At 36.2% G+C, this 12,512-nt stretch overlaps 1 protein-coding gene across 1 annotated transcript in view; it reads left to right on the plus strand.

The window, feature by feature from the left end:
• cfap58 (cilia and flagella associated protein 58) overlaps positions 1-12,512 on the plus strand; it is a 132,336-nt gene that overhangs the window by 959 nt on the left and 118,865 nt on the right. Inside the window, 5 exon segments of the mRNA XM_053477311.1 lie at positions 1,263-1,411; positions 2,465-2,621; positions 6,215-6,409; positions 7,177-7,314; positions 11,400-11,559. Coding sequence (XP_053333286.1) covers positions 1,263-1,411; positions 2,465-2,621; positions 6,215-6,409; positions 7,177-7,314; positions 11,400-11,559 — 799 coding nt within the window.

The following is a 12,512-nucleotide window of genomic DNA, read 5'->3' on the forward strand; positions in this document are numbered from 1 at the left end:
GTCCAAACACATGCAGCGTAGTCTGATTGGTGTCTCCAAATTGCATTTGTGTATAAGCGATCTAAGATGTACCTTGGCTTTTGCCTGAGTTCCCTGGGGTAGGCCCCTGGGATAGGATAGGATACTGTATATGTCTTTTTAGTTTAAACTAAAGAGACACATAATTAAAACAGTGCTTAGAGCTATCATGTATTTTATTTAAATTGGTAATTTATTTAAAATAACTTCAATAAGTTCATAACATTTTCCCAACAAACTCTCCCATCTAACATGGTTCGGTTAAGAACGTAAACCCAGAAATATCTGTAGGCGAGTCTAATGCTTAACATAATGCTACCAGGGAATGTAAAAGGTTTTCCCAGAAGTCAATACAACGCTCTTTGACATCAGTGAGTTTAAATAGGTGCTAAAACATAAAAAAAAACAAAAAACACAAGTGAGCCAGTACTTTAGTACTAAGTAAACACAGAGAAAATACAGTATTTACTATATGCAGTAAATATAATATAATAAAAGTTATATGTTTAACTGTATTACATTAGATCTTGCATGCACTGCCAACATGAATAGGCGCCCACTGTGAATTAAGGGTAAATAATTCAAATAAAGTCATTTTTATTTTTACTAATACTAATATCACAGCTTTGCATTTATAAAAGCTTATTATGAAGACAAAAAGGACAGCACATCAACAAATACTGTACAACAACTAGAATGAACCTTGGCTTTATAGTGAGGGGAATAAATGCCTGCATACTCCAGTTGAAATATATCTGATTATAGTCCAAAGGAACCAATGGCATTCAGAGGACACCCAAAACACAACGTACTAAACTAACAAACAATTCAAAATGCACATCAAAGGGCGCAAAGACAGAGCATAAAAACAAATAAAATATACAGTAATGACCGCACCAGTGCTATTTTCTTTAAACCAAATCCATCCATCTTTTCTTCTGAATGAAAAGGGGAAATGATTTGATCATACAGGTGATCCTTGTCTTTAATAAATACAACAGAATGTCAGAAATGTTTATCTTTGGGGGAATCTCACCTCAGCTTAATAAATGCAAACCAGCAAAAAACAAAAACACAAGAAATGATGGAGAAAAAAATGTGTGAAAAAGTGTAACCTTAAGAACATTTAGGTAAAAATGCTTGCTTATTACTTAAGATAGCAATTAATGTCAAGATGACAGTATTTATAATCATAGTAAATTATACAGTATGCTTTAATGTAAACCTAATTTCTGTTTTTGTAGGAAATCGATAAGGCTTGGGAAATGCTGGATGCGGCTCATGAGAAGGAGAAGAGGGCTAAAGAAACTATTAAAACTCTACAGCAGGAAATCGACAGTCTTACTGCACTTGTTGAGCAAGGAGCTGTTTTATCCACAGCTGAAGCGCAGAGGTGAGTGTGTGGGGTAAAATAATTACAGTTAGTCCAAACATAACATTTACAGTTACAGTACAAATCATAAAATGTATTATTTGTTCTAAAATATGGAATGTGATACAAGGCACGATACTGAATATCAGCGAGAATGAGTACATTTATGTGAATTACAAAATGAATTAATTAATTTAATTACATTTTATTTGTATAGCAATTTTCACAATTGACATTGTCGCAAAGCAGCTTTACACAATCAAAGAAATTATCGAAGTTTGTAGAATTATTTTATATTTTCTATAAGTATTATTATATAACTTGTCAAATTTTTGAAGTTAATGTTTACCTGGTCATCAAAAAACCCCATCAATGTTATTTAACATATTCAGACATTCATTCAATGTTGTGAACTCTTTTTACCCCTAAAGATTTATCTCTTACGTTACACAAGGTTTCAGGTAAGAGTCACAGCATTGTCATTGGCCAGGTGCAGTAGACACTTGGCTGTGTGTTTGTTATCTTTTCATTATTGCGACTTCATGCCACTAAAATTTTTGCTGACTCACTTCTTCCGGAATAATCCGCCATAGCTACAGCACGCCTATGGCAAACAATACACATCTCAACCACTAGGTGGCCCAATACCCTAAAGATGTCAGGTTTAATATATTCAGACTTTCATTCAGTATTCTCAACTCCTATTGGTTTTTTTCTACTATATAAATTAAAAGATGTGGCAAATAAGATGAAACCATGAGGATACCATGAGATAGCTCAATAATACACAGAAAGGTGTAAAATACGGTTTGACAACTTTTAAGCAAACTTTCGCACTGAACTGTTTAATTCATAAAACTTTCTTGATCGTAATGCTCAGAACCGCAGGAAGAATACACACAGTACAAATCAGTATGAAACCAACTGTTAAATGGATTTTAGTCATGCTCATGTAAGCAGCTTGTACGCATGATTCTTAGAACCCAGTGCAGCATGTCGTCCAAGTGCTAATTGACGCTTCGGCTGTGCTAAAAAGCCATGTCTAAGTGCTCTGAATGGGCTTTTGTTTTGCAGCGTGGGCGATCTATTGAAAATCAAGGAGCGGTTGACGGTTGAGAGAGACGAGCTGCTCTCAGAGCTGGTGACTCTCCGAGACAATTTTGAAAAGGCCACGACCAAGCAGAACGAGGCAGAGGAGGCGAACATGAAGGCCCAGGAAACCATCTTACAGGTATTTTAACCCCCTTAAATGAATACAAGCCATCAGTGAGCCAAGACCAAGACCCTTACTTTCCTGGTTTCTTCATTGTAATTGCTGAATACATAATAGTGCAAAAAGAAATGTGAAAGTCAAATAACAAAGACTAAACTTGAAAATAAAGTCCAAGATTTAGTATCAAACCAGGAAGAAATAAGGTTCTAGTAATAAATAATAATAATAATAAAAAATGGGTCTTTGTAAACATTTTTCTGAACTTCAAATCTCTGTATGTTGGTGAATCCGTTCTCATTGTAGCCCCAGATGAAATCCTCCTGCTGCTTGGTGTGTGTAGTACCGTACTGTACATGCACTACCAGTCAAAAGTTTGGACACGCCTTCTAATTCCATGTCCTGATTGTTATTTCTTTCTACACTGTAAAACAATGCTGAATGCATCTAAAATATGCAATACTCTCATTTGAACAGTTGATATTAAAATGCATTTGCTACTTACGCTACTTATCTAAATCCTTTATAACGGCTCTAATCCGAGGTGCTGTTTGTTAATTGGTGATTTCTGAGACTGAGAACTCTAAAAGTTTTAGAGGTCTCACTTTCCTGGGATGGTCTTCATGAGAGGCTGTTTCATTATGGTACTTAATGGGTTTTGCAAATGCACTTGACAATACTGACAAGCCAGAACGGCTGACCCTGTGTGCATTATAATAATAACTCACTGTTGTTTTTGTTACATAATTATCGAATCCCATATATGTTATTTTATAGTTTTAAAATCTCTAGTATTGTTCGAGAATGTAGAAACATAAATCCAAACTTGAGGGCAGATTGGTACTCTATACCTCGAGCATTGGTGTGTTGTGTGTTCTGATCTGCTTTTCTGCTCACTATACAGTAGCTGTAAAGAGTGACCTTTCTAATGAATGGGGCATCTCCACTTTTTTCCTACTGTAGCAGCCCTTTAATCATTTAAAAACGGTTGTAAGTGAAACTAAACTGTATCTGCTTGATATTATATATTGTGCTGGTATACAGTATATTGTGCTTTCTATTGTAGTGGCTGGTGGATAGGACACCCCATCATTTCTTCATATGATGCTCCCAAAGAGCCATCGTATTTTGTATTTTTAATGTAGTCTTGTGGAATAGTTCTCCAGGCTCCCTGCAGGACTTTTTGACCCTCCAGTCCCAGTACCTGACCTTCTTAAATTTAAAATTTGTTCCCATTTTTTTATGTATATATTTAATAAACATAAAAATTAGAGGCACCTCAAGACTTTTGCAAATAATACTGTATAAGGACATTTGCATATACACACTGTAGACAAAATGTTCCTTTGCAAAACAAAGCCATCTTCTGAATAGAATACAAAAATTATAAATCATGGACACACTCGGATTAAGTGACCTCTGTGCCTTGGAAGCAAAAATATTCATGCAAGACTTCGATATGGGATTTGATTACAGTGACAGTAATGCTACTTATGTTTGCAATTACACAAACGCTTTTGTCTAATGCAGATAGAAAGGTTTTGATTTAGGTTTTAATTTCGGTGAGACTTTTTTATTTATTTATTTGCACTCCTTGTTCTTCTGGATAATATTCTACAGTGTTAGTTCAACGGCATTGGAGCTCATTGGATTTCCATAGAATTTTAATCATGCTTTATGGCCAGAAAGACTTATTTTGCCGCTCAGCAGTATTTAGTGTTTCATCTATAGCACCCTTATTTAGTTGGCAAATCAATAACGGAAATGTTTGCATGGTTCAGTAATCATTTAAATCCGAAACATTAGTTCTGAAAAGGAGATTTTATTTGCCATACATCATTTTTCTGGCTAAACAGAGACTGAAAAGCTAACAAAGGAAACACTTGGCCTTGGCATTATGATGAGATATGACTCCCTTGTTGGTAGGCTGGTAGGGGAGCAAAAAGTACTTTCTGTTTTGTTTACCAAGCACAACAGTGAGGGAGAATTGATTGGATGCTTGGCGTGGATGGTCACAGGATAGCAATATTACATTTCAAAGAGGATGGAGATCGCATGCATGAGAAAAAAAAAAGAAAAAAAAAAGAAGAAAAAAGTATGCACCGAAATCTAACCTCTGAATCTTACACTCCAGATTCAATTTCAGTGACATGCTTCCATTTTGGTGTCACTCTTCTGATCATTTCATCAGCTTGCTATCCTGCTACACAGTTTCTATTCAAATGCCTGAGAATAACCAGAGGTCACAATACACACCTGTTTCTATATTGTTTCTAAGAAACATCCACTTCGATAATTAGTTCAAGTGAGGGCGATGGTGTTTAGCTCTTCTCAGGAAGTCTAGCGTAGGAATCATTATCTCTTGCAAAGTGAGCATTTGTTTAACATCATTAGCATCTTGAGCAGAATGAAAAGGCCATCATGACAGACCTCGTTTCAATAACATTCATTATATACCGTAACACCATTGTTAAGTTCTCAATTCAGATTGGTCATGAGGTGTTGATTAGTTTTCTGTAACAGTAGCAGGAAAAGTTTACATGCATGCACTTTTTAAAATCCGTTATATATAAAATATTTGTGTGCAAGACACTTCTTGTGAATGTCACAACACTAGTAAAGGTGGTAAAGAAATGCAAGTGCAGATCAGCGTTGGTTTATTTAACAGACAATCCAAAACGTCACAGTTAAACAACAGCTTGGTAAAGTCAGGCTAGGCCTGAAATACTTCGCACTGAACTATGGCATAGAGTCTCTTTTAAATTGGGTGCTGTTGCCAGTAATCAGGTAGTCTGGTAAACTGAGTTACTAGATGGATGCCGTGAAAGTGTGACAGTGAATGGGCTGAAAATGTGCAGTGGTTGATTTTTGAGAAGTTCCCCTGTAAAGCCTTGACATCGTTTCAAGCCATTTCCACATGCTTGGGCCATTAAACTTTATAATGGAGTTCCTGGGAGGCCAGCATCTTAGACATGAAGCCGGCAGTCCGACAAGTATGTCTTAATGGTATTCAAGCAATACTGAAACACATGGAAGTGCATAAGTGAAGCAGGAGATTATATAGAGAAATACAGGTAAATTCTGTTTGTGGATTTGTTTACACATCATAAAGCTATAAACAAACAATATGTTCAATTATAGAAAAAGCTGAAAGTTTTGTTAATTTGCTCTAACTAAAAAAAAAATAGAGAGATTATTAGGATATTTGCAGAGATTAGGGAAATGCTATTAATATGCGGGACTCTCCCAGAACATCCGGGAGAGGTGGGTTGTCTATTATTAGAACATCAATATTATTATTCTTTACCTAATTTTTATTGCTTGGGTTGATGTAAAGGTGAAGGTGAATATAGTTAAAAAAAATATATAGGCTATATATATAGTAAGGAGTAAGAAAATTATATATATATCTATATATATCTATATATATATATATATATAGTAAGGAGTAAGGATTTTTCTGAATAGATCATACAAATGTTATTTCACTTACGGAGATCAATACTGTATGTTTTCGTTTATATCATTGGAAACGAATAATTCACAAACCGATATAAATAAGTTCATTTTAATCAAAACAGTTATCCTACAGATATGAATGCACTTTATTTCAGCTGCAGCAGGACATCCAGGTCCGTCAGAACGAGTGCTCGAGGGAGACCCGCCAGAAAGAGAAGCTGGAGAAGGAGCTGAAACAGCTTCGTGCAGATGTTGAAGTCCAGCAGCTGGAAATGAAAAGTTTAAATGCACAATGCCAGCGTGGGAGTGATGAACAGCAGAGGATGGAGCAGCAGCTTCATGAGCAAAAGGTAAAGCCCTGATTAAATTAATAAGACAAATAATGTGGTAACTGTTAATGGGGTGAATGTGAAGACATCTGATACTATTCTATCTTTATGAGGCCAATAAGGGCACATTCACTTTACAGGACACATTGTTCAGGTCAGATTTTTTCGGTCACATTGAATTGGATGTCATGACTTTTATTAGATTCTAATGTTGACCTCAAGCATGTGCACATCCATACGTCTCGGCTTGCACCATCGGGGTTAAAGCACGGCATATTTGTGTGAACGCTCGCTTATTTCAAATGATGGCTGATGTTTTAGCAAACATATGCTGGAGGTTTTAGTACAGTATGGAGGACAGCAAGCAGCTAGTCGGGTGTATATGTTGAGGTCCAGAAGGAGGAAGGAAGACACCACGCTATAACTGTTTTAGCAGCAGCTGTAGGCAAAAATGTTGCTTGTATTCCAATCTGCCCGTTCTTGTTTAAGGTCTCATGACCACCTGTCGAAAAATATATCCGATAAAAGGCCACATATGAAGAAAAATCTGAATCTACCTTTTAGATCTTTTTGGTTTTCACAAAGGGTTAAATGCAAACCACCAACATACCGAACCCCCCCCGGTACACCAATTACACACACATGCTTACAGACCGGCCTTCCACATAGACACGAACATGTTCCCAGAAACCCTGACACATTCTTACACTAACCTACACACTCGGCCTGTCCCACTGAGCCCTGTATTTAATTTGTGGTGCGTGTGCGTGTGTGTGTGTGTGTGACAGATTCTGAACGAGAGAGTCTCTAAGGAGCTGGAGCAGCTGCAAGTACGCAACACTAAACTCCAGCACGAGAATGAACAGAATTCGCTCGGCTTGGAGCAGCTTACCTACGAAAATAACCAACGAGCCTCTGAACTGAAGGTACCTGTACACACAAACACACGTGTGAGGATCGGTAGAATGAGCGACATGGTTCAAAACAATTAATTTCATATTTTATTGTTTAACATATTAAAATAATGGAGAACGGTGAAAAACTTGGAAATAGGAGCGTCCTGTTATCCACAACATCAACAACAACAACAATAACAACAACCAAATCCTGGCCTAGTACTATGGAATGCATTTTTATATTACAACACCCTATGTCCATCCATCCATCCATTCATCCAGGAACCTCCTGGGCCCAGATAGGGACCAGTGGTGAGCATTGTATTTATTCCTATTTATACCACCTTGGTAAAACCTCTGATCAACATGCACATACTAGGGGCAATTTGGAAACTAGAACATAAACTATTTTAACATAAAATAACAACTACAAGTACTTTGACTAAAAGAATATTCATACAGCTTAAATATTAATGATTGTGAAAACAAAATATAATAATAAAAAAAAAAAACATTGTCTAGATATCATGCTGCGGATTCCTGTTGTTCCAGTTTACATTGGTACTTTTATTAAAATCCATAGGGGCATTCTTGCATTTTGGGCAGAGCATAAAAGTGTGTGTGTACAATTTTATTGTAGAGTATAGCACTTAGGGTTGAATATCCCTGACGTCTTTTTTTTTTTTTCTTGCCATAGCTATTGAGAAATAAATGCACACACACACACGCACGCACGCACGCACGCACGCACGCACACACACACACACACACACCTTGTATGTTAAAGATCTCTGTTTTTACTTCTTTAGTTTTATGCAAAATGTAACAAACTGGTGTCCTATAATTGTCCATTTATTGTTCATTGAAAAATATATATATATATATTAAAAAAAAACCTACTACACTTTATAAGTGGAGTATTTTGAACTATTAACCCCTTTCGCCTTTGTTTGAAGCAAAGGGAAAAAAAAGTGCAGAGCACAAAAACCTCTCAAGCAGATATTAATATTTAATTCGTACCTAATTCATCCTGTGTGAAATCCTGACTGTACAGTAGGTGCTTAAGACAGTAAATGCTGTAATGTGCCACAAGGGGGCACTGCACAAACACATTCAACAACACACAAGCATGACCGAGCTGCATTCCTCTGCGCAGACTCTCTATATGGAAATGTTATGCAATTATGGCTTTTTCATAGTTATACCAGGCTCGGCTCAGTCACCCAGCCGTACGGAGAGAAGTGTATGACATAATAAGATGGGGGGGGGGGGGGGGGCGGGTCTGGTATCATGTGGAGACGTATTGTATAAGTGCAGATGATAAGAGCCAGCGGTTTATGCTTCTAAACATGATCTGACGTTATTACGTTCATAAAGTACTTATCTTCCTACAAGACGCATCTGCTGCCTGTTATAGATTCTTAAATCTGATTGGTTAGAAGGTGTTGACTTTTTCGTACATATATAACATAAGGCTTATTAAGGGGGAAATAAACCAGAGCGAGGTCGAATTCTTGATTTCTATGGTCCGGAGTTGTGCATTACTTTTATATAACCACGCAGCTCAGACAGAATTCCCAGCTGTAACATGAACATGATGTTTGTATTAGGTGCCTTATTCTTGTATGTTATTGTTTCTATAGTAACAGGGACTTACAGTATACCGTGGGCGCTTCACATAACCTATGTGGAGTCTCATCTCTGGAAGGAGTCTCATAGGTTAGTGCTTTGTAATGGCACAGACAGAGGAGGTTGCACTTTTTAACCAGCGTTTCAGTCTCAGGACTGCTGTATTTCTATCGTCTGATCCACTTTAAGAGGATGAACAAGAAGGAAGAACTGTTTATAACTACTGTAGTATGTACTGTATGAGAGAACAAGAGCTCTGGATGTTTCGCAACATTATCGGGCACATGGTATACATAAGGCACTTTTTAATCACTTTTAATCGAGAATAAAATCTAGATCCTTATATAAATATCAATTAAATTCCCACCAGTTTATGGGGAAGTCCAGTCTCCTGTGTTCGCATTTGCTAGGCAATTTGTGCACTCTATTTAGTCTAATCTACTTGTCTTTGGACTGTGGGATGAAACCGGAGAACCCGGAGGAAACTCACTGAAACTTCATGCAAACTCCATGGTGGAAATTGAACCCTCGACCCTGGAGGTGGAAGGTGACAGTGCTAACCGCTACGCCACCATGTGGCCTGGCTAAAATAATGCACTTAGCTTATTTGCATTTAAAGCAAATACAATAAATTAGCACAGTTGGAAGATTAGATCCTTAGAAACTGACGCATAACTTGAGCGCTGTTTAACACACACACTTTGGAAATCTCTAAGATTTATGCAATTAACTTGGTAACAAAAATAAGTAGTATAAGTCATAAAATAAATATAATATGGCATCCTTAAGTGTAACTTTAAACAGTGAAGATTTGCAATTTTTTGCTTGAATTGTTTTTTCCACAACATCGAATACAATATTGTAAAGTCTCGAGACATCTGTCCTTTCTTAATGTTAAATTTAAATTAAAGTCTCTTTAAAATTCTTCCATGAAATGAATACAATTGGAACAATAAAAAAATTGAACCCATTAAACTGAATGTTTATCATAAAGTATGGAGAAACATTTTTAATTTGTTAAGGATTAATAGAAAAACACAATTTAAAAATAAATCGTGTTACAGCGGTGCCTCCATTAGCTATTTAATTTAAATTAATATTGCTAAAAGATTCTCAGTAAAAAGAAATTATAGACAAAGCCTCTCAATTAAGCATGTGACACATAATCATGAAAAAAAGCAAAGTAAACATTTTCAATCATTAACAGTTAATATGATGATTACATTTGGGATTTATTTACATGTACGGCCAGACTGGTAAACTATCTGTCACAACAGAGTTAACGTCCATGATAATTCGACATCCGTTTAGTGTTCTGTTTTGTCATTTTGATGATGATTATTATTAATAAAAGGTGATGGGGATAAAACTAAAAAAAAACCTAACCAGGCACCATGGTTGGTCCAAATATAATTTAATATGCAGAGATAGTAATTATCCGCTAAAACACTTTTATATAAAATTTATATTTGTTTTGCGTTTATACTTTCATAAAGTAATAATGATTCAATGATTCAAACTGAGATGAAATTACTTTTTTTTTCTCATTTGTTCTTTCAATCTAAAACAAAGGAAAGCCATCTGCTGCAATTTGGACAACAATAAATTATTGCTACAGGGCGTCCCATATGTAACACTGTTTTGTAAAATGCAACTTTATTCACAAATAGTTAGAAATAATTATGGATGTAACTTCTTCGTCATGCTTATTTCCCCCATGTGTGAAGACTTTTCATATTAATATTATCATTTTAATATAATAATATTTAATTATATTATTAAATAATAACAATAATATTATTATTATTATTATTATTATTATAGAATCTCAGCAGACCTCGGCATGAGGCAGAGTTCTAAGGGCACACACACACACACACACACACACACACACACACACACACACACACACACACACCTGTACTGTACTTAAAGTCTTCTGTTAAAAAAGTCAATCTGCTTTTTACACCCTCATTCATGAGAAAAGTCCCGGTTTGACTTGAACGCCTCTTGTAATTATTTTAAACAAGATGACCATCAGAGTCTAAAATGTTCAGTAAAATGTTCAGACGTTGCCATTTATCCGGAATTTAACATAATTTCTCACTAAATGTTGGAATTTATTATTAATTCATTATTAATGTCAACCATTATAATTAGGAGTGTCAGAGTGTGCTGTGACGCAATGGGTGATGAGATAAGATGGATAAGAGCGTCCAAAAGTTAATACGGTAGTATGGATTGAGGAGTGCTTGAGGGTTTGAGTCACATTTGAAAAACAAAAAAAAAACCTGTCCTAAAAGCTTTGTCCAACTTACACACACAGAAGGCAGGAGTCGTACCCTTGTAACCACTACACCACCATGACATCTTTATAATAATAATAATAATAATAATAATAATAATCATCATCATTATCATCAGCATCAATTTCTAAAAGACAATGAAACTCTAAAGCTTACTTGTATACGTGTGTGTGTGTGTAGATGGAGAGAGAGGAGGTGAGTCAGATGAAGCAGGAGATTGCTAAGCTTACTAAGATAAGGGAGGCCACTCAGAAGAAGCTTCGCCTGATGGAGGAGCAGAAGCTGGAGGTGGAACAGCAGAGAGAAACCCTGAAGAACCAGATCACAGGCTTAGAGAAAGGCATGACTGACACACACACACACACACACACACACACACACACACACACACACACACACACACACACACACACACAATACACACAAACACACACACACATATAAGTTATGACTTATTCCCTTGGTCAGATCTTCTGAGCAGCACCGTGCCTCTCACACTCACCTCAGACTCCCCCAGTCTCCCCGGGTCTGGGTCGGGATTTTCTCTTTATCTTTTCTTCTCCCTCTCTGTTTTCCCTTTCTGTTGAATATTTCCTCTTTGTTCTTTTCTCATTCCATCTTCTCATGTCTCTATGTGTTTCTCTTCTTGCGCTTCTCAGTCTCTGTCCCTACGTATTATTTCACTATTTTCTTCTCATTCCTCCTCCCTTTAGCTTTCACTCTGTGTTGCCTTTATTTCTCCTATTGTATTTTCTTTCCTCCTTATTTTCCTTTTTTACATTTTGACCTCATGCTCATCTGTTTCTCTTTCATCCACTAACTGTGATTTCGTCTCCATGTTCATGTCTGTCTTTCATCCTTTCTTTGTCTCTTTTTTTGCTCTCTCTCTCTAATGCCTTGTTCCAGTTTGGACTTTCTTTAGATTTCTCATTTTTCACTTAATTTTCTCTCCTTTTCTTTTATTTCTTACTGTATTTTTCTCAACACTTTCTTTAATTCTCAAGGGTTCTTTATTCTATTTGTATTTCTTATGAATTCTTTTTCCTTATCCTCTTTCTCTTATTTCTCATCACTCAATTTCTCTCTTTTTTGTCTATATCTACGTTGTCTTTTTTAAATAATATTTCTTCTCCAGATTCTCTTGTACCTTACTGTTTCTTTTTCCTTCACATAGTTTTTTCCCTCCTGTTCATCTTGCTTTAACATTTTCCCTTTATTTCCCCTTTCTGTCTTTGCTTCTTTTATTTAACCTCCCCTATCTATGTATCTCTACCTTTTCCCTTTTCTGCAAGC

Source organism: Clarias gariepinus, chromosome 18 (assembly GCF_024256425.1).
Source record: "Clarias gariepinus isolate MV-2021 ecotype Netherlands chromosome 18, CGAR_prim_01v2, whole genome shotgun sequence".
In the NCBI taxonomy this organism is placed as follows: Eukaryota; Metazoa; Chordata; class Actinopteri; order Siluriformes; family Clariidae; genus Clarias; species Clarias gariepinus.